A 26,908-nucleotide genomic window follows, 5' to 3' on the forward strand; every position below is an offset into this window, starting at 1 on the left:
GGCCATTTAGGACAGATGAGGAGAAACTTCTTCATTCAGAGAGTTGTTAACCTGTGAAATTCCCTGCCGCAGAGAGTTGTTGATGCCAGTTCATTAGATAGATTCAAGAGGGAGTTAGATATCGTCCTTACGGCAAAGGGGATCAAGGGATATGGAGAGAAAGCAGGAAAGGGATACTGAGGTAAATGATCAGCCATGATCTTATTGAATGGTGGTGCAGGCTCGAAGGGCCGAATAGCCTACTAGTACACCTATTTTCTATGTTTCTATGAAAGCTGACACAAAGTATTCATTAAGAACCATACCCACGGTTTAATTCCCAACTATCTAGCCTTTGGCCTACAACTTTTCATGACATTCCTGCAGCTACTGATGTGCTAAATCACACTCTCTCCACCATCTTTGATGCCTTTGTCTCCACTAAAATCATTACACTCCCTCATCCGAGTCGTTCCCCTGCTATACCCCTCATCTCCGCTCCCTTGGGTCCAAGTGTCTTAGGCGGACAACTGGTGTAACCATCCATCACCAGATATGGCTAGATCATATTGGATGCATTATCGGGTCCTGCTCTTCATCGCTAAAACTGTCCACTATTCCAAGATCATCCACCACTAACCATCTACTTAAACCACCCTCCCCTGCCTCATCCTCCCTCACCTCCAACAATAAATGCGGCCAGCTCAAAAAGATCGAGAACATCCGTTCAGCTGCCTCTGGTAATTTCTTTCCCTAGCCCACCTGGCCTTACTTCCTCTTTTTTTTCCCCCCTACCCTAACCCTAAATTTGCATATTTCTCTAGCTTCCTCTCCTATCTTCCCTTTTGCCCTTTCAAAGCTCATCTTGTCAATGAGACCAACCTCCTGCTCTCTTGACTGTATTGCTACTAATTTGCTGACCACACAACTTCCCTTCCTGGCTCCCATGTTAGTGGATATTGTTAATGGCTCTCGCTCCTCAGGTATTGTCCCCCTCACCTTCAAATCTGCCGTCATCACCCCTCTCAAAAAAACAAACCTTGATTTAAATTTCCTCAGTCCTTGCAAACTAACATCTCCATCTTCAACCTCCCTTTATCAGCAAAGCTCTTGAACGTGTTGTCACCCCCCAAATCCGTGCTCATCTTTCCCAGAACACCTTGTTTGAAAACCTCCAATCAGGCTTCTGCCCCCGTCACAGTACCGAAACAGCTCTTACCAAGGTCATAAATTACATCCTAATTGACTGCGACAAAGGTAAACTATCCCTTCTTGTCCTGACTGCAGCCTTTGACACTGTTGACCACAAAATTCTGCTCCAACACCTTTCCACCGGCGTCCAGCTGGGTGGGACTGCACTCGCCTGATTCCATTCCTATCTTTCCAGCTATAACCATAGAATCACCTGCAATGGCTTCTCTTCCCGCTTCCGCACCGTCGCCTCTGGTGTCCCCCAAGGATCTATCCTTGGCCCCCTCCTATTTCTCATCTACATGCTGCTCCTCAGTGACATCATCCGGCAACACAGCGTTAGTTTTAACGTGTACGCCAATGATACCCAGTTCTACCTCTCTCCCACCTATCTCGAACCTTCCACCATCTCTATACTGTCAGACTGCTTGTCCGACATCTAGCACTGGATGAGTAGAAACTTCTTGCAGTTAAGTATCGGGAAGATCAAAGCTATTGTCTTTGGATCAGGCCATAAACTCTGTTCCCTTGCCACCGATTCGATCTCTCTCCCTGGCAGCTGTCTAAGGCTGACCAAGTCTGATCGCACCTTGGTGTTATATTCAATCTTGAAATAAGCTTAATCCATTCTATCCACTCAGACCATTTATTTCCACCTTTGTAATATCTCCCGTCTCCGTCCTTGCCTCAACTTATCTGTTGCTGCAACCCTCACCATGTCTTTATCACTGCTAGACTTGACTATTCCGACACACTCCTGGCTGGCCTCCTACATTCTACCCTCCATAAACTTGAGGTCATCCAAAACTCTGCCGCTCATTTCTTATCTCTCACTAAATCCCGCCCACTCAACTCCCCTGTTCTTGTTGACCTCCATTGGCTAGTTAAGCAATGCCTCAATTTTAAAATTCTCATCCTTATTTTCAAATCTCTCCAGGGCCTCGCCCCTCCTTATCTCTGTAATATGCACTTGAAGTGCTGAAACCTGTAAGACTACAGACCAAGAGCTGGAAAGTGGGATTAGGCTCTTTTTCGATGGCGCAGACATGATGGGCCGAATGGCCTCCTGTGTCATATTTTATTTCCTCCAGCCCTATAATCCCCCTAGATCTCTGCGCACCGCCTATTCTGGCCTTTTGAACATTCCTGATTTTAAATGCTCTACCATTGGTGACCGTGCCTTCAGCTGCCTAGGTCCTAAGCTCTGGAATTCGCTCCCTAAATCTCTCTGCCTCTCTACCTCTCTTTCCTCCTTTAAGACTCTCCTTAAAACCTACCTCTTTGATCAAGCTTTTGGTCATATGGCCTAACATCTCCTTAGATGGCTCGGTGTCAAATTTTGTTCTCTTTTGATAATGCTCCTTTGAAGCACCTTGGGACATTTTTATATTAAGGGCGCTATATCAATATAAGTTGTTGTTGTGTTCACAAGTACTGAATCAGTGCCACACTACATTTTTTCCAAGGATCCTTTTGGTCCACCATACAGTGCTATGAATGTAAATAAACTAATGTTGGTTGTACCCTGTACTGTTATTAAAAAAAAATTGAATTTACCATTCTACTCGCTCCACCCTCTGTAGAATTATGAAAGGCTTGCCTGCTGTGGTGAAGAACTAAAATATCAAGCAGTGTTTGTAGTGCAAAGCTTTAGCTACTTTAGAGTAGCTTAGAAAGTTTAGTCTAGAGCAACTGAGTCAGATAATGCAAGGGAATATTTGGTTGAATTCTGTATGTGCATGACAAAAAAAAATAAATATAATTTTTACAGTATGACAGTTCATGTGGGACATTCAATGATGTTATGTGGGGTCAGTGACCAATTTATTGCAGCAAGCACTTCTTGGTGTTAATCTAGTCCAGATTGCAATGCAGCCGTCAATGTACAGAATAAGGCTTTTTCATGGGGTGCAAAACATTTCATTTAAAGCCATTTCAGTCAATGCAAAGTCTGCATATACATAGCACCTTTCACAACCACCGGATGTCTCAAAGCGCTTTACCGGCAATGAAGTACTTTTTTTTGGCGTGTAGTCACTGTTGTAATGTGGGAAACGCAGCAAGCAAACTCCCACAGACAGCAATGTGATAATGACCAGATAATGTTTATTGAGGGATAAATATTGGACACCAGAGATAACACTTCGGCTTTTCTTCAAAATAGTGCCACAGGATCTTTTACGTCCACTTGAAAGAGCAGACGGGGCCTCGGTTTAACGTCTCATCCGAAGGACAGTACCTCTTACAGTGCAGCGCTCCCTCAGTACTGCGCTGGAGTGTCAGCCTAGATTTTTGTGTTGAGGTCCCTGGAGTGGGACTTGCACCCAAAACCTTCTGACTCAAAGGCGAGAGTGCTACCCACTGAGCCACAGCTGACACACGAGATAGTGTGTGATTGGTATACTTGTGATTATAATGAGAGAGACTGAGATATTTCAACATTAAAATAGTCCTACAGGGGAGGGGTATGGGAACAGGAAAAGGTGAGTGTCACAGCAGTTGAGGCAGGTGAGACAGTAGATTATAGAGATGCATGGAACACACTCTTTGAAAATGAAGGAGTTGACTTTAGTGAGCCAGCTTAAATTAGCCGCGGGATGTTTGCAGCACGTATCCACAGTGAGGTTGTAAATACAGAGACAGCTAATATTTTGCTGGGTGATGTGGAGCAGGTGGGCAGTAGTCGGAGATTTACGGCGACTGGGGTCAGAAGAGGTGCAGAAAGATTCACTGGGTATATCAGGGAGGGTGGAGCAAGGGATGGGCAGCAGAAGTTGGAGGTTGGAGAATTTAACTTTCAGAGAACGTAACACACAGGGGTAAGCAACAAGAGAGGAGGACAAGGCGTAGATTTATGTGCTCAAGTTCCTGGACTGGGACTTGAACTCACAACTTTCTAACTCAGAGGCTACCCACTGAGCCACAGCTGACACTGTGGATGCCTTCAAAGCAGACAATGGGAGTCGGGAAGTAGAGGTACATGGCATTACTTGTAGTGAATCAAATATTATATTGTTACAAAGAGGAGTGGAAGTGGGCGGAAAGGTGAACGCCTCCATTGAAAGAATGTGAAATTAAGTTTGTAAGAGTTCTCCCTGTCGACTGAGATAAGTAAGTGCTTCCAGTAAAATAGTTTTCCTTACTGATTGCAGATGGTAAATAAATACAATTCTACATGTAATATGGAGAGCAAGTTTTTATCTTCACTGTGCAGTTAAACTTCAGAAAATTAGCTCGCTCAAAGTTCATGCTTTGTGGTTTTTGTAGAATTTCGAAAGAGCAAATTTATATTGACTTTCAAATCTTCATGCTGCCTGTAAATTTTCCTTTGACTCACAATTACAAACAGTAAATCCTTGCAAAAGTTGTGCAATTGCCTGCCTTGTCTGTCATTAAACAATTATGGGAGTTTCTTTGAGGACTATATTAAACAGAGAAAATGATATTGTATAGGTCATTTCCTTATTTTGCTTCGGTCTTCACAGTGGAAGACACAAAAACCATGCCAAAAATTGCTGGTCACGGGAATGTGGGAAGGGAGGAGCTTGAGACAATCACTATCACTAGGGAGGTAGTGCTGGACAGGCTAATGGGACTCAAGGTAGACAAGTCTCCTGGTCCTGATGAAATGCATCCCAGGGTATTAAAAGAGATGGCGGAAGTTATAGCAGATGCATTCGTTATAATCTACCAAAATTCTCTGGACTCTGGGGAGGTACCAGCGGATTGGAAAACAGCTAATGTAACGCCTCTGTTTAAAAAAGGGGGCAGACAAAAGGTAGGTAACTATAGGCCGGTTAGTTTAACATCTATAGTGGGTAAAATGCTTGAAGCTATCATTAAGGAAGAAATAGCGGGACATCTAGACAGGAATAGTGCAATCAAGCAGACGCAACATGGATTCATGAAGAGGAAATCATGTTTAACTAATTTACTGGAATTCTTTGAGGATATAACAAGCATGGTGGATAGAGGTGTACCGATGGATGTGGTGTATTTACATTTCCAAAAGGCATTCGATAAGGTGCCACACAAAAGGTTACTGGAGAAGATAAAGGTACGTGGAGTCAGAGGAAATGTATTAGCATGGATAGAGAATTGGCTGGCTATCAGAAAGCAGAGAGTCGGGATAAATGGGTCTTTTTCGGGTTGGAAATCGGTGGTTAGTGGTGTGCCACAGGGATCGGTGCTGGGACCACAACTGTTTACAATATACATAGATGACTGGAAGAGGGGACAGAGTGTAGTGTAACAAAATTTGCAGATGACACAAAGATTAGTGGGAAAACGGGTTGTGTAGAGGACACAGAGAGGCTGCAAAGAGATTTAGATAGGTTAAGCGAATGGGCTAAGGTTTGGCAGACGGAATACAATGTCGGAAAGTGTGAGGTCATCCACCTTGGAAAAAAAAACAGTAAAAGGGAATATTATTTGAATGGGGAGAAATTACAACATGCTGCGGTGCAGAGAGACCTGAGGATCCTTGAGCATGAATCCCAAAAAGTTAGTTTGCAGGTGCAGCGGGTAATCAGGAAGGCGAATGGAATGTTGGCCTTCATTGTGAGAGGGATGGAGTAGAAAAGCAGGGAGGTCCTGCTGCAACTGTACAGGGTATTGGTGAGGCCGCACCTGGAGTACTGCGTGCAGTTTTGGTCACCTTACTTAAGGAAGGATATACTAGCCTTGGAGGGGGTACAGAGACAATTCACTAGGCTGATTCCGGAGATGAGGGGGTTACCTTATGATGATAGATTGAGTAGACTGGGTCTTTACTCGTTGGAGTTCAGAAGGATGAGGGGCGATCTTATAGAAACATTCAAAATAATGAAAGGGATAGACAAGATAGAGGCAGAGAGGTTGTTTCCACTGGTCGGGGAGACTAGAACTAGGGGGCACAGCCTCAAAATACGGGGGAGCCAATTTAAAACTGAGTTGAGAAGGAATTTCTTCTACCAGAGGGTTGTGAATCTGTGGAATTCTCTGCCCAAGGAAGCAGTTGAGGCTAGCTCATTGAATGTATTCAAATCACAGATAGATAGATTTTTAACCATTAAGGGTTATGGGGAGCGGGCGGGTAAGTGGAGCTGAGTCCACGGCCAGATCAGCCATGATCTTTTTGAATGGCAGAGCAGGCTCGAGGGGCTAGCTGGCCTACTCCTGTTCCTAATTCTAATGTTCTTATGTTCTTATTTGTTTTCCGTAATTTTTTTAATGTCATTAATTGGTTTTCTAAATGTATTTCCAGCCGTGTTCTCAGCATAATGAGAAAGGAAGATGGTAACCAGAAGGGTTTTAAAATATTATATAACGCAAACTCTTTGGTTCTCCTTTCATTTTTATATTGGTAAATTTTGCCGGCTGCTCATTCTGGATTGCCTGTTTTCTTATGTCTTGAGGAGTTTTCCACTGGGAGTTTACCCATACATTCTTCTGTTTGATGCATTGCCAATTTCTTAATTTATGATGTGTTCCAGTTTTATGAATTTGGAGCTAATCAAGTACATGTGTGACACCGAAATGTGCATAAACATGGGCTGAAGGTATGACACTCTCAAGTGTGTGGGAAAAACGCGCACTAGATCTGGTGTTTTACTACATGCATCTTCGGAATGTAAAATTATATAAGATTTATGATAGTTTCTCCAATGAATTTGTGGTTGGTTGGCAGATGATTTTTTTTAGATGGGAGTTTGACAGACTGCTGACAAAACAAATTTGTATTCCTCCCATTTCTCTTGAGAAATGTATTTTTAAAATTGTTCCTTGTAATTTTAGGCACTTTTGGCCAACATGGCTGCAATGTTTGCTATTTACCATGGCCCGAATGGACTGAAACACATTGCAAAGAGAGTACACAACGCCACTTTAATCTTAGCTGAAGGTAAGACGTATTAATGAAATTAAAACTTGTTTTAAATTTGTCAGTAAGTGCAGTTCTGATCTAATCTCTTTGTAATCAGGTTTGAAACGTGCTGGGCATAAAGTACAGCACGAAATATTTTTTGACACACTGAAGATCCACTGTGGTGTGGCTACCCGGGAGATAGTTGACAGGGCTGCCCAGCGGCAGATGAACCTCCGAGGATATGGTGACTGTATGGTGAGGTCACGCTTGGCTATAATATTACCGTTTATTGAACAATTTTACACCATTACTTCTAAAATATCTCCAAAATTTATGTACTGTGTTCTTTCTAAGCCTTTAAAAAGAGACACTGGTTCAGTACTGACAATTACTTGATAGGTTAATGCACCACCCAGGTTAAGAACAGTAGTTACTGATTGCCACCCTGAGAATTAACCATTTATCCCGACTCTCTGTTTTCTGTTAGTTAGCCAATCCTCTATCCATGCTAATATGTTACCCCCCAACCCCGTGAACTTTTATCTTATGCAGTAACCTTTTATGTGGCACCTTGTCAAATGCCTTCTGGAAGTCCAAATACACCACATCCACTGGTTCCCCAGTGTGCTCCCAAGGCAGGCCAGACTTGAACTCTGGTCCACATTGCTTCAGGTGATATCAGTCAGCTAGGGCAGTAAAATTAGCCTCCATGTTCCTTGGATTGGGAGGGGGGGAAAACTCAGCCAGGGTTCCTCTGACTTTCCCCTCCCCCCGTCACCAACCCCAAAGATCAGCAGAACGCCTGTCAGGGTAGATAAGCGCTGGCAGCTCGCCAATCACATTCAAATGAGTTCTCACAATGAGCTGTCTATGGGGGTGTGACAGGCGCCAGCAGCTCACGCCCAGTTTCCTCCATTAGCATTTCTTTCTGTGCTCTGGGAATGAATACATTTCTGAACTTTCACAACCTCAGGACATCCCAAAGTGCTTTAGAACCAATGAAGTACTTTTAAAGTGTAGTTACTGTTGTGATGTAGGAAACACGGCAGCCAACTTGCACACAGCAAACTCCCACAAAGAGAAATGTGATAATGACCAGATAATCTTTTTATTATGTTGATTGAAGGATAAATATTGGCCAGGACACCGGGGATAACTCCGCTGCACTTCTTGGAAATAGTGCCATGAGATGTTTTACATCCACCTGAGAGCAGACGGGGCTTCTGATTAACGTCTCATCTGAAAGACAGCACCTCCGAAAGTGCAGCACTCCCTCAGTACTAGACTGGCGTGTCAGCCTAGATTTATGTGCTAGGTTTCTGGAGTGGGACTTGAACCCACAACCTTCAGCCTCAAAGGCGAGGGTGCTACCCACTGATGCCTGTATCTTGTTGATAGATTCTCAATTCTAATACACTGTGGCCTCTCTAAATCTCAGCCAGGAAGAAATGCTCCACCTATCATGCATTCAAGTTGCAGAGCAGCCTCACCCCTCTGTTTTATGAGAGCCGAGGAGGAATATTCCGCCTAACCACACTCCATTCCACTCAAACAACTTGTACCAAACAGATCGGTTTGGCTTCCATCACCATTTCATTGCATAAATTCTTTTATTGTCATTTTATCAAGCATGGATTTGTTAAGGGAAGGTGGTGTTTGACTAACTTGATTGAATTTTCTTGAGGCGTTAACAAGGAGGGTCGAGGAGGGTCGTGCGTTTGATGGATTTTAGCAAGGCTTTTGGCAAGAACCCACATGGCAGGCTGGTCAGAAATGTAAAAGCCCATGGGATCCAAGGGAAAGTGGCAAATAGGATCCAAAATAGGCTCAGTGGCAGGACGCAAAGGGTAATGGTCGACGGGTGTTGTTGTCACTGGAAGGATGTTTCCAGTGGGGTTCCGCAGGGCTCAGTACTAGGTCCCTTGCTTTTTGTGGTATATATCAATGATTTAAATGGAGGGGGCATGATTAAGACTTAAATGTAGGGGGCATTATTAAGAGGTTTGCAGATGATGCAAAAACTTTACCTTGTGGTTGATAATGAAGAAGAAAGCTTAGACTGCAGGACGATATCAATGGATTGGTCAGGTGGGCAGAACAGTGGCAAATGGAATTCAATCCGGAGAAGTGTGGGGTAATGCATGTTGGGAGGGCAATCAAGGCAAGGGAATACACAATAAATAGTAGGATACTGAGAAGTGTAGACGGACAGAGGGACCTTGAAGTGCATGTCCACAGATCCCTGAAGATAGCAGGACAGTTAGATAAGGTGGTTAAGAAGGCATATGTGATACTTTCCTTTATTAGCTGAGGCATAGAATATAAGGGCAGGGAGGTTATGCTAGAACTGTATAAAACACTAGTTAGGCCACAGCTAGAGTACTGTATACAGTTCTGGTCATCACATTACAGGAAAGATGTGATTGCACTAGTGAGGGTACAGAGGAGATTTATGAGGACGTTGCCAGGACTGAAGAATTTTAGTGATGAGGAAAGATTCGATTGACTAGGGTTGTTTTCTTTGGAACAGAGGAGGCTGAGGGGAGATTAAATTGAGGTGTATAAAATTATGAGGGGCCTAGATAGAGTGGCTAGGACAGACCTATTTCCCTTAGCAGAGAAGTCAACAACCAAGGGGCATAGATTTAAAGTAATTGGTAGGAGGTTTAGAGGGAGTTGAGGAGAACTTTTTTTCACTCAGAGGGTGGCGGGTGTCTGGAACTCACTGCCTGAAATGATGGTAGAGGCAGAAATCTTCATAGCATTTAAAATTACTTGGATTATGCATTTGCAGTGCTGTAACCTACGGATCAAGAGGTAGAAAGTGAGATTGGGCTGGCTAGCTCTTTGTCGGCCGGCACAGACATGATAGGCTTCCTGTGTTGTATCATTCTATGATTCTATGGTCTAGAACCTCCACTTTTTAGCTTATTGCCAAAAACTGGCCGTTATTTCCAGCATGGGCGGTAAAAAAGGGTTTTCAGATCGCCGGCTTCTCACCCATTCTCAAAACACCTAGTTTACATTTTTGAAAATGGGCGTTACCGCGAGCGATATCAAATGGGCAGTAGTGTTAAATTTTTTTGGCCTTCTGCCGTAAAGTGTGGCCGTCCTTAGCAACGGCATGGCAACGCTCGATTCCCGTGAAGCTGGAGGTCAAGGGTCATCATGACGTGCAGAAGAGGAGACAGAGCGAGAGGGAGCTCAGAGGGACTGAAGATGTGGCTGGGTGTGGTGTGGCTGCTTTGGGAGGAAGGAGGGAGACTTTCGAGCTTCACAGCAAGTAGGTTACCAGACACATATTTGACCGAATTTGCCCTACAATGGAGGAAGAGAAGGAGGCATCACATCGTGCTGTGGAGAATGACGCTAGAGAGAGCAGTGAGGTGGGAGAGGAGCATATTGGAGGCCGCAAAAGAGCCAGGAGGTTCTCGGACGAGGCAAATGCCTCCCTCCTGCAGGAGGTTGAGTCACGCTGGGGTGATTTGACACAGAGAGGGCGTGGGAAGCCCACTCCAAAGGCCTACCAGAGAATATGGACTGAGATAGCAGAGGTGGTCTTGTCGGCAACCAACGAGGTGTGTGAGGGCAACCAATGTCACAAACGATGGAACGACCTTGTGGGATCTGCAAGAGTAAGTATTACATTGATTTACATGTACTTATGTATTGATATAATTTGATTTGTTACAGTCTGAAGTGACTTTTAGCAGATGTGAGGTCTTGCACTTTTATCGGGAATGTTTTACTCAAAGCCTGCGGTCATTGTGTACATCTTTAGGTAAAAAGTGATAATAATCATAATAATCATGATTACATCTGTTGGTTATGTGTTGTATCAGTCTCTGTGACAGTACCTAGCAATGATATCACGCAATCATCACATGCCATGTCGTCCTGTCACCTTTTACAGAAGAAGCTATCGACGATGAGGTTCATGCAGAGGTTAAAGCGTGGGGGGGCCACCAGTCCCCAGTGACATCACTGAGATGGAGGAATGAGCGCTCGCACTCGTGGGGAAGCACACTCGGACAGCCACAGACGCATCTGCAGACCCCAAAGTGATGCCACGTGAGTAAAGCTTACACCATTGCGTGATGTAAAGTCTATAGATGCCACACCAACTCATATCCGACCAATCATATATGATAGATGATTTCTAAAAGTGTCTTAGAAATAATGCTGGCCTAATGAAAATCATTGCAATCCACAATGTGTTGATGGTCATGAAATGTGATGCCTGCGATGATTTTGAGAGTGATGGTGTTTTTGTCAAGCATATGCTGTGTGTAGCGCTGGACTCACCTTGTCACCCTAGCACCCCCTTTTCCTCTAAAAACCTCATTTGTGTTTTGCAGCTCAGGCAGCAGCGCAGCCCCAGGCAAGACCACAGAGGCCAGAAGGTGGGGGTGCGAGGCAGGAGTCGGCGGATGATCCTACATCTGGTGCTGAGGAGCTCCGATTGTCGCCTGTCAATCCGCTGTCAATCTGATATTCACGGATGAGAGCGCGGACTTTGAAGAACCTGCATCGCCACGGTCCAGAACCCATTCCACCCCAAGGCCATCTATTGGTCCTTCGGTTATTCCCGCCTCCACTCTGGAGGTACCGGCCCCAAGCACCTCTCCACAGGGCACCCCATTTGTCCCCAGGACGGCGCCGACCCCACGGATGTCTTGTGGACGCGGCAGGTCTGTTCCACGAGTGCGACATGACAGTGGAGAGATGGTACAGTTATCCAGGAGGACTGTAGACATCGGTGACCAGCTTATCAAAGCATTGGGGGGCATATCCTGACAGTTGGCACCATGACCGAGTACATTCTGCGCATGGCGGAGTCCCTGGATGCGATAGCCAGGAACACTGCTGCCACAGAGTGGTCCCAGAGTGCGGCACACCACCCCTAGGTTCCACACCACCACTGCGAACGACAGATGAGAGCAAGGACCAAGATCCTGCTTCTACATCAGAAAATGTTGCCTCCTTGGCATCGCCTGCTCCCGTACCCGTCCAACCAACACATCTGCCTTCATCCCCCCAATGAGACACTGCCTGAGGAGCTCCTTGGCCAGGCGCCGTGGAGCGAGGAGGGGAAGGGATAGAGGTGGGGAGAAGGAGGAGAGGGGGAAAGGAAAGTGAGGTGCATGTGTGCAGGTGATGGCTGTGTTATATCTCCTTCTGGGTGTATGCAATTTGTTGTAATGTATGGGGGCTGGGAAACACGCTCCTGCTTTGTCTTTGTATCCTGTATTGGTGGACATGTTGAACATGTGATTGATGTCAATGATGGAAAAAGTGGGATGTGGGCGGGTGTTGGGTGTTATTGGCTGTGATACTTAATGATTTCAGACCAATGTTGGTCTTAAACTTTTGTTATTGAACATAACCTTGTTGCACATTGTCTCACAAAGGGTTAAATACAACTTAACATCAATCAGCGTAAACTTTAAGTGGCACCAAGGTGATGGGCACCATTGATGTCTGAGCTGCAAACACACAGCAGTGTGTCAGCATTGTCACTCACATCAGTGCTCTTTCAGGCAAATCTTTCTGATATCAGCTCCTCACCTAAGAGTGGGATTTAACAAATCCCAGCAACACCGCTGGCGTTTGTTCCGGTTAGTTCCACTTTTTGTGGGCAGTTTTTTGAGCGAGCAATATTGTGGGCGGTATGTGTGCGAGGTGGTGAAATTGAAGATGGGCGATCTCCATGGCCGCTAGTATGGTCTTTACGACAAAAAACAGTGGGCGGGCGTTAATATTGAATCTTGGTGTTAATTCCATGCGGAAAGTAACGCTGGGCGATATTATGGGTGTTGAATTCGCCCATTCTGCTGATTCCGCCCAAAACAAGTGGGCGGATGGTGATATTTTTTCTCGGCGTTAAGCCCATTGGGAAAATAACGCTCACCGATAAGTCTCCTTAAAAAAAAGTCTGTCAATTTCCATTTTGTGCCAGAATGGGCGATATATGGGCGTTATGTCATTTCAGCGGTAAAAGGGGCATTAAGTGGGCGTTAAGCATGCAAAAAAAGAGGAGGTTCTAGCCCTATAACTTTAATTATCTGATTTAAAACACGTTTACTGCAGTGCAAACTGTCACAATGAAACAAATGACATTTGAGCACTTGTATGACCTGCTGCTTTGACATATTATGCCAAATATCCATTCAATTATTTTAGTCCCTGCAGAAAGCCTTCTTAGCCACTACATGACTTTGCCACTAATCATCACCTGAGTGCACCAAATAAGTGCACCCTTTCTTGTATGACTGAAAACTCCATGAATAACAAAGCACCATGGAGATGCCTTCTCCGGTATGCATTATTTACCAATCTCTTCAAGAAAATAGAGTTAATGAGAAATGTGCTAGTTGAGGAGAGTGCCAAATGGCATGGAAGAGCTGAAAAAGAGATGTGGAGCTAAAGTACAGGACGAGGGTTTGGGGTTGTACATGTAAGTAATTGCTGTGTGGTGAGCTGAGTGGCCATAGTTCAGGATCCTGTGTTAGAGCTCCCCCTTAAACCAGAGTGTATAGAATCATCGAAATTTACAGCACGGAAGGGGGCCATTTCGGCCCATCATGTCTACACTGGCTGACAAAGAGCTATCCAGCCTAATCCCACTTTCCAGCTCTTGGTCCATAGCTCTGTAGGTTACGGCACTTCAGGTGCACATCCCACTACTTTTTAAATGTGGTGAGGGTTTCTGCCTCTACCACTCTTTCAGGCAGTGAGTTCCAGACCCCCACAACCCTCTGGGTGAAGAAATTTCCCCTCAAATCTCCTCTTAACATTCTGCTAATTACTTTAAATCTATTCCCCCTGTTGTTAACCACTCTGCTAAAGAAAATACGTCCTTCCTATCTGGAAGGCTTTAAGGTGCATAATATAAAGGTGAAGTGCTGTTCCTCGGGCTTCATTGGAACAGTGTAGGATAAAGCTTAGACAGCTCTGGCCTATAGCACTTTAATAGCAGCTGCTTTGTCACGGTGCTTGTCAACATCCAATATTGGATGAGCAGAAATTTCATCCATTTAATATTGGGAAGGCTGAAGCCATTGTCTTCAGACCCTGCCACAAAGTCGTTCCCTTGCCAGTGAGTGTCTGAGGCTGGACCAGACTGTTCGCAACCTTGCCGTCCTGTTTGACCCTGTGCTGAGCTTCCGACCCCATATCCTCTCTATCATCAAGACTGCCTACTTCCACCTCTGTTACATCGCCTGTCTCTGCCCCGCCTCACCTCACCTGCTGCTGAAACCTTTATCCCTGCCTTTGTTTCCTCTAGACATGAGTATTCCAATGCACTCTTGGCTGGCCTCCCACATTCTATCCTTCATAAACTTGAGCTCATCCAAAACTCTGCTGCCCGTATCCTAACTAATTTCCGTTCACCCATCACCCCTGTGCTCGCTGACCTACATTGGGTCCAACAACACCTCAAGTTTAAAAAAAAAATCTCATCCTTGTTTTCAAATCCCTTCTTGGCCTCAACCCTCCCTATCTCTGTAACTTCCTCCATTCCTACAATCCTCTTAAGATCTCTGCGCTCCTCGAATTCTTGCGCATCTCTGATTTTCATTGCTCCACTGTTGGCGGCCGTGACTTCAGCTGCCTGGGCCCTAAGCTCTTGAATTTCCTCCCTAAACCTCTCTACTCTCTTTCCTCCTTTTACGGTGCTCCTTAAACCTACATCTTCACATGTCCTAATATCTCCTTATGTGGCTCGTTTTGTTTGATAACGCTCCTGTGCAACACCTTGGAACATTTTACTATGTTAAAGGTGCTATATAAATGTATGTTGCTGTTAGGACTCCAGACTCCCTTTCACATTCTGAGTAAAGAAGGGGCTGTTCTCCATCTCCCCCACCCACTCCTGGTTCTCAGCTGCCTTGACTAAAATTTGTAATTCACCATGTAGAATTGCAGTGTGAACATAAAAAATAGGAGCAGGAGTAGGCCACCTGGCCCCTCGAGCCTGTTCCGCCATTTAATAAGATCATGGCTGATCTGATCATGAACTCAGCTCCACTTCCCTGCCCTCTTCCCATAATCCTTTATTCCCTTATCGCTCAAAAATCTGTGTATCTCCGCCTTAAATATTTTCAATGACCCAGCCTCCACAGTTCTCTGGGGCAGAGAATTCCATAGATTTAGAATCCTCTGAGAGAAGAAATTCCTCCTCATCTCAGTTTTAAATGGACGGCCCCTTATTCTGAGACTATGTCCCCTAGTTTTAGTTTCCCCTATGAGTGGAAATATCCTCTATGCATCCACCTTGTCTAGCCCCCTCATTATCTTACATGTTTCGATAAGATCACCTTTCATTCTTCTGAACTCCAATGAGTACAGGCCCAACCTACTCAACCTATCTTCATAAATCAACTCCCTCATCTCCGGAATCAACCTAGTGAACCTTCTCTGAACAGCCTCCAAAGGCAATTATATCGTTCCTTAAATACAGAGATCAAAACTGTACTCAGTACTCCAGGTGTGGCCTCGCCAATACCCTGTACAGTTGTAGCAGGACTTCTCTGCTTTTATACTCTATCCCCCTTGCAATAAAGGCCAACATTCTATTTGCCGTCCTAATTACTTGCTGTACCTGCATACTCACTTTTTGTGTTTCATGCACAAGGACCCCCAGGTCCCTCTGTACTGCAGCACTTTGCAATTTTTCTCCATTTAAATCATAATTTGCTTTTCTATTTTTTCTGCCAAAGTGGATAATCGAATATTTTCCCACATTATACTCCATCTGCCAAATTTATGCCCACTCACTTAGCCTGTCTATATCCCTTTGCAGATTTGTCCTCCTCACAATTTGCTTTTCCACCCATTTTTGTATTATCAGCAAACTTGGCTACATTACACTTGGTCCCTTCATCTAAGTCATTAATATAGATTGTAAATAGTTGAGGACCCAGCACCGATCCCTGCAGCACCCCACTAGTTACTGTTTGCCAACCGGAAAATGACCCATTTATCCACACTCTGTTTTCTGTTAGTTAGCCAATCCTCTATCCATGCTAATATATTACCCCCAACCCCGTGAACTTTTACCTTGTGCAGTAACCTTTTATGTGGCACCTTATCGAATGCCTTCTGGAAATCCAAATACATCACATCCACTGGTTCCCCCTTATCCACCCTGCTCGTTACATCCTCAAAGAACTTCAGCAAATTTTTCAAACATGATTTCCCTTTCATAAAACCATGCTGACTCTGCTTGATTGAATTATGCTTTTCCAAATGTCCCGCTACTGCTTCCTTAATAATGGACTCCAGTATTTTCCCAACGACAGATGTTAGGCTAACTGGTCTATAGTTTTCTGCTTTTTGTCTGCCTCCTTTTTTAAATAGGGGCGTTATATTTGCGGTTTTCCAATCCACTGGGACCGGCCCAGAATCCAGGGAATTTTGGTAGATTGTGAGTTTGCTATTGTTGGTGCACAAGATATTGAACCACCTGGATTGAACATTTAATTTTGATTTGACAGTTGGGGGTGTCCCTGGATGAAACAGTGACTGAAAGAGACTTGGATGACCTCCTCTGGGTTTTTGGCTGTGAATCGTCTGCCGTAAGTACTTATGATGCAATATTTTAACTATTCTGTGCTACAAATGTAAACATAGAAACATAGAAAATAGGTGCAGGAATCGGCACTTCGAGCCTGCACCACCATTCAATATGATCATGGCTAATCATGCAACTTTAGTACCCCATTCCTGCCTTCTCTCCATACCCCTTGATCCCTTTGCAACTTACTGCAACTTACTCTCATTGAGGAAACATAATTGCAGAGTGCAGCTCATGGTGCAGAAGATGTGGGGAGAATTTAAATTATATGGTGAAAGAAATTACTTATATAGCGTTTTTCACATTATCTCTAAGTGTCGTCACTGATCTGTACGTATGTGCAGCAGCTAATTTGCATATAGCAAGTTCCCACAAATAACAGTGAATAATGACCAGTTAATCTAATTTGGTAGTGATGATTGAGGTGAGTGTTGGCAAAGACACTGGGAAAACTCCCCTATCTTCTTCAAATAGCACCATGAGATATTTTAGGTCCACCTGAACTGCAGACGGGGTCTCAGCCAAACGATGGCACCACTGACAATGCAACATTCACTTCATACTGCACTGAAATATCAGCATGGATTTTTTTATTCGCTCCTGGGAAGTGGGCGTTGCTGGCAAGGCCAGCATTTATTACCCATCCTGAATTTCCCATGTGAAGATGGTGGTGAGCTGCCTTCTTGAACCGCTGCAGTCTGTGTGGTGAAGGTACTCCCACAGTGCTGTTAGTGAGGGAGTTGCAGGATTTTGACCCAGCGACGGTGAACAAACGACAATATATTTCCAAGTCAGGATGGTGTCTGACTTGGAAGGGAACATGGAAGTGGTGGTGTTCCCATGCGCCTGCTGCCCTTGTCCTTCTAGGTGGTAGAGGCCGCGGGTTTGGGAGATGCTGCCGAAGAAGCCTTGGCGAGTTGCTGCAGTGCGCTGGTGGTGGGGGGAGTGAATGTTTAAGGTGCTGGATGTGGTGCCAATCAAGCAGGCTGCTTTGTCCTGGATGATGTCAAGCTTCTTGAGTGTTTTTGGAGCTGATCTTATCCAGGCAAGTGGATGTTCCATGATACACCTGACTTGGGCCTTGTAGATGGTGGAAAGTTAGGAGGTGAGACACTCGCCACGGAATACCCAACCTCTGATCTGTTCTTGTAGCCGCAGTATTTATGTGGCTGGTCCAGTTAAGTTTCTGGTCAATCGTGACACCCAGGGTGTTGATAGTGGGGGAATCGGCATTGGTAATGCCATTGAGTGTCAACGGGCAGTGGTTAGACTCTCGCTTGTTGGAGATGGTCACTTCCTGGGACTTTTGTGGCACGAATGTTACTTGCCACTTATCAGCACACAAATTATATGTTCAAGTCCCCCTTGAGTGGGGCTTGAACCCATGACTTACTGACTGAAATGCGAGTGCCATGTCTGAGCCAAGATCACACTTGGCTTTGGTGGGAAGAAAGATTAAGGCCTTAAGCAGATATGTTAGTGACAGTACCATTGTTTAGAATGAAAGTTTAACTGTGGCCTGCGTAGGTGCATTAACTTAGGATGGGAAAAGAGACGAAGGAAATTGATATAAATTTGCTCTAGCTCTGAATAGGATAACGTTTGAGAATGCGGTTTATCCAGTTGGGTCATACTGTACAATTTTAGTTATTTATAGTGGGCTAAGTTTCCGATTGTGAATGTGAAGTAGAATCAAAATATACTTGATAACAGCCCTTTTATGTTATTTTTTAAAATAGTTTGGTGCAATCTTCAGGAGTTACTGTAATAAATGTTTTTTTTTAAGGAGTTGATAGCTGAGAGCATGGGAGATGAGCCGAAGGGTATCTTGGCCACACAGTTTAAGAGGACAAGCAAATTCCTTTCACATCCAGTCTTCAACAGGTTGGTAACCAGCTTAGTGCTGAGATTGCAGCTTAATCGATTGACGTAAAGCTCTGTGCAAGCATACAGCTAAATGAGCCTCAATACAATGGGTTCACTTGTCACACTTTGTACACTGGATAAAGGCCTAGCTCTGTCGAGCCCATGTGGTGACTGATGTGCAACATGTTAAAAAAATCCAGGCACAGGCATCTTCCACCTCCTCAATTGATGTTCAGGACTGGAACATCGGGTCCTTTATCGAAACACCTGTGAACTCGTGGAAGCAGGTCATCCTCGTTCGAGGGACTGCTTATGAAGATGACTTTGTACATGTATCTGTCCCTTCCTTGTTAAAGTGCTTGTCGTTCCCTCTAAGATACCAATCGATATAATTGCAAAATATGGTTCATCTTGAGCATCACGTTTTATGTCAGACGGGATATCTAAACATTTTAAAACCCTGTGTACACTTGAGTGGGAAAAAATTGGGAGGTTTTTGCTTTTCTCCCCTCTCTTTTTCCACCTTCATAAATCATCTTAAGGTCTTTAAATTGATCTTCCAAAGTACATTCAGGTCCCCATTGAAAAGTCACAGGATGTTATTTGCTGTTAGCTTTATTTGGACATCATCAGGTTGCCCTTAGATATACCAAAACATTCTATTCACCGCTACTAATAAAATTTTAATGATGTCTGATTCCATTTTCCCCTGCCCCTTATGGAAACACATCCATAAACGACAATAAAGGCCTGGCCTTAAGACGGGCGTGAGACCAGCCTTGTCAATTCACACTTATAGTTTTTTGGTGTGTTGAGCTATATGACAATAACCAGAATTTATTATACTGTCTTAAACAAAACATTTTTTGTGTGTTATGTGTCAAGCTTGATATTCAGTTAATAATTTGATCATTTGTACATAATTGCATGTTTTAGGCACTTCATTTATTAACTTGTATATTTCAGTTATCACTCAGAAACAAATATTGTCCGGTACATGAAGAAGTTAGAAAATAAAGATATTTCTCTAGTTCACAGCATGATTCCTCTGGTAGGTGACTGCTCTTTTTATATATTTATTTTACTTCAGTATGTAACCCCAGATTGTAGTTGTTTTACACTACACATTTTGTTTTTGTCATTTGAACCAGGGGTCTTGCACAATGAAGCTGAACAGTTCCTCGGAGCTTACTGTAAGTGTGCTTTATTCTTCACGTCACTCTAACTACAAAATTCACTATCTGTCTCTCCTTGAAGTTGAATACAACTACCTGAGAAATCAACATAATACTAGTGCTTAGCTACTTAGGAGGGCAAAACTGTCTGATTCAAGTCTGCTTTCACAAATATGCTTTTGGTGCAAAGGCATGGTCTATAGGCTTGTGCTTGTAGCACTGGGTTCCTAATGAGACATTCAGGCCTGGAAAGTTGATTGCGCAGAAGCTAAACGGCCACCTGAGCCTCCAATATGGTGGGCAGGAAGAGCCCGTTCATTAAGTGCTGGAAACACGCGCCCGCCACATTTGTAAAGACCAGAAAATCAGCGTGCTGTGACGACGCCTGACACAGGTGTTGGGACCTTTGCATACGCAAAGATTGGTTTGCCTTGAGGCAGCTGGCACTAGCTGTACTTGGGATAACCAAGTCTACCAGGCAGTCCTCAAAGGGAGGATTTTAAAATATACTTACCTGAATGTGTTCAAAGGACACTGGCCACCCATCATGAACTGCACCAGTACATGGCCACTCTGCTCATCCACCACTAATCTCCGAGTTTATGGAGGCTGCATATTCACAAGAAGCCCCTGAAGAAAAATAAAGTGAAATATCTATTATATTCTAGTTCAGCACTTCTGTGCAGTGAAGGTTTGAATATTTGGGTCACTAAGGGCAACGCAGGTACAGATAATGAAACACTCGGGTGTCTGTAAGTTAGATTTCTTTCTGATTTGTCCACCATGGTCTCGAGAGAATGTCCATCGTTCATCAGAGGAAAATGTGGTCCCACAATAATATGCCAAAAGCAAATAATAGTCTCCAAACACTGGAGTCGGAGCTCCACCCCAACCACACCTTTTCATGGGTTAGAAAGTGGGTCTGTCCTAAGGCACATAAAACCTAAAGCCACAGAATACAAAACCATTCTGAACGTACAGCTAATAATCTGGATTGTTATTAGGATATTAAATGGGTAAAGCTACCATATAATCCAGTATGTAAGTCACCCATTTGTATTTTGAAGTCGTACGAATATGCATAACTTTCAGTTATACGATAGATTTTATAACGGGCGTTGTGTTTCTTCCCTTCTCCCCGCTCCCAATACTTTGTCTGCAGCCAATCACTTGGCTGGAATTTGGAAATGTCCATCCTTTTGTACCTCTGGATCAGGCTCAAGGCTACCAGCAGTTATTCCACGAACTGGAACGGGACTTGTGTGAAATAACAGGCTATGACAAAATCTCTTTCCAGCCAAATAGGTAGGCCTTCAACTTTTTAATATTCAGTCGTTTTTTTTTCAAGCTTCCTGTGTCTACCCATCATTGCTGTTAGTCCCAGTAGAATAGTCACATCAATAATGCAGTCCCTCCAGTGAAACAACTGCTATTGTGCGTGTGATTCATGTTACCATGTTCACCATGCTGCACCACATTTAACGTATGCTGCTCTGGATGAACATGAGAATTAGGAGCAGGAGTAGGCCATTCGGCCCCTCGAGCCTGCTTTGCCATTCAGTGAGATCATGGCTGATCTACCTCAACTCCACTTTCCTGCACTGTCCTCATATCCTTTGATTTCCTTAATATCCAAAAATCTATCGATCTCTGTCTTGAATATACTTAAAGACTGAGCCTCCTCAGTCCTCTGGGATAGAGAATCCAGAGATTCACCACCCTCTAAGTGAAGAAGTTTCTCCTCATCTCAGTCCTAAATGGCCGACCCCTGATTCTGAGACTGTGACCCCTGGTTCTAGACTCCCCAGCCAGGGGAAACATCCTCCCTGCATCTACCCTTTCAAGCCATGTAAGAATTTTGTATGTTTCAATGCGATCACCTCTCATTCTTGTAAATATACAATATAGCCTAGTCTATTCAATCTCTCCTCATAGGACAATCCCCACATCCCAGGTATCAGTCTGGTGAACCTTTGTTGCACTCCCTCTATGGCAAGTATGCTGGTTGAAATGATTGGAAAAAAAAACAGCAACTTGACCAATTAGATTTGTTCTCTGATTGGAAATAAAAAAGCGAAACCCTCCAATTGCCTGCTGCTGTTGTATCTTTTTGACTCTAAAAGGCCGATTGTCTGTTGCTAGACTACATTTGCTTGGGCTCACTTAATTGTAATTACAGGATCATGGACCGCATGGGAACACAAAGCATAACTACTTTCGGCCACAGGGGTGCCATTGTCAGAAAATGGAAATTCACACTGGTGATATAGTGGGGTTTGCATTTTCTCCCCTGAATGTGCTGACTCAATACAATTCAACATCCAACAAAGGCTCAGTGTTACAACAGCTAGGTAATCATTCCCGGGGGTGATCCTAGACAGTGATCGTCAGCAGGCTATTCTCTTACAGGGAGCGTTATATTAAAACCTGATTCTGCTCTCACCTAATTCCTAAATGTTCAAAGGGTGTTCTTGCACTGTGCATGTAATAAAATGATTGCAATCTGTGAATTAAACCACACTTTGGACAGATCCGCTCTTCAGGGAATTGGTTGACTTTGTTTAATTGGAAAGGAACATGTTGATTTAGCACAATAACTATGATATGTGCAGAATTAAGATAACTGGGACTCGATAAGAAATGATCCATTGAAAGTCCATATGGATAGGTACCAACTCAAATGATGTACTTTGGAACTGATTATACTTCTGACTAGAGTTGCAGAAAGAAAAGATTCAGGTGTTCCCATTTTTAACAAATGATTTCTCGAACCTCTAGTTAGCGTTTTACGTTTTTTTGAACAGTTAACTGAACTATTCAATTTTTTTTTAAACTCCATTTATTCAGATGTTGATGCCTGGGTGGTTGCATTGATGAGCTAAAAAACTGTTCTGACTTTTACTCTAATGAGATAAACTTTGCATCGTGGTCGTCAGTAAACTGCTAAACCATCGCTTCATGTAAAATTTCAGAGTTTTTCCAAAAGAATCCGATATATTGTAGAGCCCCAACAAAATATCAAACAACTCTCTCGATTACATCAGTAATCAGAATCAACAATTACATCAGTCACCAGAAAAAAGAGGTAGTAAATATGAAGGAATCAATAAATCAACAAGCATACAAAAATGAAGCATCAAGAGTCGAGGGGTGAAAAGACGCAACTAGATCTCCATATCCCTGTGGTAAAGTTAGCCAAGCCTTGGAGATGGCTGAAAGAACTCTCGGGCTTTGGGAGGAAAAAGCAGTCAGTTCCCATTCTTGGTCACTGTCTAACATACGCTGCTGGAGATGTACCTATGTGGATGTTGAGTGATTGGCTACACCCAGTCAAACTAATTAGCTGCTAGCCCGCAAGTTGCCAGAAGTAATGTATTTGCTTCATGTGTTATTTGCTTAAGATGTCATGGCAACACATTGCTATTAAGAACTAGTTGCTTTATTTACAAAGGTTTAACACTACACATTACCAGTTCATCCACTAGGCTCACAACTGCATACCTCATTGTGGATGACCTAGACTCAACTGACTGGAGTTTTATTGAGTCTTGTGAACATCACGTGATTGGCTAAGCCACTAATAATGCAACAGCTCTACAAACCTGTGAGCATGTTCACCGGTGCATACATTACACCAGAGAGCAGCCAGGATCTGTGGACCTATGCTGCAGGAAAGAGTCAGTGCCTTCAGGAGGTGAGAGGCGAAATTTATTGAGAAAAGAGGAAAGAAAATACAGAGAGAAAAAAGCTTTCTCTTCCATTGCACAATATCCACCCAAAAATGGCAAATTTCTTTCTCGCGGAAAGCCAAATGATCATGTTGATCCAGCCTGGGTTTTTGTTGTAACATGTCAGGAGTTCAGTGCGCCAGCAGTGGTATCAGGTCTTCACTACTCCGGTTAATTAGTTAGTGTGTAAAATGCTGATTCAATATTTTTCTCTGCCAATGGTTGTCCACATTTGTGGAGAAAACAAACACCAGTATCTTGCAGTTATTGATGAGACGCCCCCTGTGTAGAGTATTGCATCTTTTTAATGATATCTAATCTGACTACCTGCTCGAGCTGCACATAAGACCAAATAAATTCATTATCTCCTTTTCAATGTAGTGCTTTTATTGTGCACCAATTAAGTGTTCTTATGGCTTATCTTTACAGAACTATGACTTTTGCAATAAGTTGGGTAAATTAAAGCACTGTTAAAATGTGGTTTAATCGTGTAGCTTTTTGCCACATTTTGCATGTGGCAAAATCTTGCAGCAACGTCAATTAACTAACTTCTCTGGTTGGATATTGTACTAGCAAAATATTGAGGAATGGAGGTGGCAATAATAAACTGAGTAGTTGATAACCTCGCTCAGCAAAACTAATCTCTGCAATTCACACCCATGTTCGGTCTTGTTCGATACTTCCAAATATTAACCATTCTTGTGGGATGACTCAGTGTCTTCCTATTTTAGTCTTACCGTTTAAACCTTTTTTCCAGCAGAGGTTTCTAGACATTGATGAAGTGCACACATCCTGCTTGAATCCTTCTCCCCATCCCCTCAGAGCTGAGGTTAACCAACTCAGTACAGATGGGACCATCTAGTCTGTCTGACTTAGTCTGTGCCTGTACCCCAGTTGGCCATTGGAAGGCCCATTACTGCATCTTTAATAAGCGAATCATTGTGATCTTTTGTCATAACTTGTCAACAGACTAATGAGTGCTACACAGCAGTAGGATGGGAGTGCGCCTGTTATTAAATTCTGGACGGAATTTTCTCGAGGGAGGCTGGTTGGGGGCGGGGTGGCCTCCGAGGCGAGCGGGAAGCCTGGGAGGCCACAGGCCTTGCTGACTTTTAACGGCAGGGCCTGATCTGAATGTGAGGCTTTGGATTCCTGCCCTCGGCCAGCCAGATGGAGAAGCTGGCTGGCTGTGGCCGGGTAGGCCTCAGATGCGAGGGATCGGTCCGGGTGAGGGATCGTGGGTTCAGCATGATTGGGGGGGGGGGGGGGGCGGGGAAGTCGGCATGGTCTGGGATCGAGGGTCGTGGGGGGGTCAGGAATCAGTAGGAGGTTGGAGGAGTGGAGAGGTGGTTGGCCAGGGATTGAAGGGATGTTGGGAATTGGCAGGGACTAGGTCGGGGATCATCCGAGGGGGTGTTGATGGGGGGGTGGGGGTAAAGAGACTTGTGGCCGGCCTCAGCATCATTGGTGGGGGAGGGGGATGGGGCCTCATTGTGGGGATCGGAAGCCTCATGGGGGGGAGGGCATTAGGTAGGGACCCTGGATCCAGGAGGAAGGTATAAAGCCACTTACCTCCTGGATCCAACAGTCCCCACCTCGGTTTAACATCCAGAGGCATTTAAAATCAAAATGGACAGGGCGGAAAAGAGGCTTTCAGCCTGATTACATTCAGGTGCCGCCTACTGGTAGCGGGTTGGTCGCCTGCCACCCGCACTGGCCCTGTCTCTGTTATAACCGGAAGTGGGCGGGATGGAGACAGGATAAGATCAGGAAGCCCATTTTTTTTAACAATTTAACTGCCTCCCCCCTCCACCCCCCATTTTTTTTAAAGGGGAAATTCCAGCCAGTGAGTTCCCAAACTCATTTGGGTCAATACTCTATACAAGCAGATACTGGCCCTGAAATTGGGAGAGGGCATAAGTTGGAATGTGTGCCTTTGTGGGGCCAGGAATGTATGACAGCGCTAATTTACACCAGGGTTACACTGAAAAAGCACCCCAGCAGAAATTCTGTTGAGCTTCAGAGCGCACTGAAAAAATGCCCACCTTTGCAGAGGCAGCTACATGCAGATGATGGAATTAGCATGGAATTACATTGGCTGTCCTAAATTCTGTGCTTTTCCACCGGACCTAAAGACTGATTTTAAAAGCATGGTTTGCCAGGACCTGTTCATCAAGTGCTTTGCGAAAGGGACACTGCTCACTGACATTGCTTGCAGAACCTTTGGGTCATACTCTTGGGATTCACTGCAAGTATTGTAAAACAAATTCCCACTGTTGTACCTGGGGACCCTTCCCCTACATTCAGGATGTGCATCAGTCATGAAGATTTGGAGGAGCACTGTTCACTGCAACAGCCAGACCTGGTCCACAGCACGGACAGCTTTGACAGTTCTGACTGTAGCTCAGAAAGTGACCATAGCTTTCAACTTACGAACACGCAAATAATGATGGACAGGTAAAGATAATCTGGTCCATCCAGCCTGTCCCACACAATTGCGATACCTTGTGTATCACAACATATATACTCCACTCCACCCCAAACCATGTGATCTCCTGGGAGAGGCAAAACAGATTTAAAAAAACAGGACAATTTGGGAAATTCCTCTCCGACCCATCTAGGCGATCGAAACTAGTCCAGGAGATCATAGAAAATAGGTGCAGGAGTAGGCCATTCAGCACTTCGAGCCTGCACCACCATTCAATAAGATCATGGCTGATCATTCCCTCAGTACCCCTTTTCTGCTTTCTCTCCATACCCTTTGATCCCTTTAGCCATAAAGGCCATATCTAACTCCCTCTTGAATATATCCAATAAACTGGCATCTACAACTTTCTGCGGTAGCGAATTCCACAGGTTAACAACTCTCTTGAGTGAAGAAGTTTCTCCTCATCTCAGCCCTAAATGACTTACCCCTTATCATTAGACTATGTCCCCTGGTTCTGGACTTCCCCAACATCGGGAACATTCTTCCTGCATCTAACCTGTCCAGTCCTGTTAGAATTTTATATGTTTCTATGAGATCCCCTCTCATCCTTCTAAACTCCAGTGAACACAGGCCCAGTCGATCCAGTCTCTCCTCATATGTCAGTCCTGCCATCCCAGGAATCAATCTGGTGAACCTTCGCTGCACTCCCTCAGTAGCAAGAACATCCTTCCTCGGATTAGGAGACCAAAACTAAACACAATATTCCAGGTGAGGCCTCACTAAGGCCCTGTACAACTGCAGTAAGACCTCCCTGCTCCTATATTCAAATCCCCTAGCTATGAAGGCCAATATTTGCCTTCTTCATCGCCTGCTGTACCTGCATGCCAACTTTCAATGACCGATGTACCATGACACCCAGGTCTCGTTGCACCTCCCCTTTTCCTAATCTGCCGCCATTCAGATAATATTCTGCCTTCATGTTTTTGCCACCAAAGTGGATAACCTCACATTTATCCACATTATACTGCATCTGCCACGTGTTTGCCCATTCACCTAACCTGTCCATGTCACCCTGCAGCCTCTTAGTGTCCTCCTCACAGCTCACACTGCCACGCA

General features: G+C 44.3%; 1 protein-coding gene across 3 annotated transcripts in view; it reads left to right on the forward strand.

Annotated features, from left to right (window-relative positions):
* gldc (glycine dehydrogenase (decarboxylating)) overlaps positions 1-26,908 on the forward strand; it is a 210,993-nt gene that overhangs the window by 99,512 nt on the left and 84,573 nt on the right. For all 3 annotated transcript variants that reach the window (XM_070888438.1, XM_070888437.1, XM_070888439.1), the window contains 7 exons: positions 6,946-7,051; positions 7,131-7,270; positions 16,516-16,596; positions 18,382-18,479; positions 19,428-19,512; positions 19,613-19,654; positions 20,799-20,941. In XM_070888438.1, coding sequence (XP_070744539.1) covers positions 6,946-7,051; positions 7,131-7,270; positions 16,516-16,596; positions 18,382-18,479; positions 19,428-19,512; positions 19,613-19,654; positions 20,799-20,941 — 695 coding nt within the window. The remainder of the gene's footprint in view (positions 1-6,945; positions 7,052-7,130; positions 7,271-16,515; positions 16,597-18,381; positions 18,480-19,427; positions 19,513-19,612; positions 19,655-20,798; positions 20,942-26,908) is intronic.

Source organism: Pristiophorus japonicus, chromosome 1, assembly GCF_044704955.1.
Source record: "Pristiophorus japonicus isolate sPriJap1 chromosome 1, sPriJap1.hap1, whole genome shotgun sequence".
Classification (NCBI taxonomy): Eukaryota; Metazoa; Chordata; class Chondrichthyes; family Pristiophoridae; genus Pristiophorus; species Pristiophorus japonicus.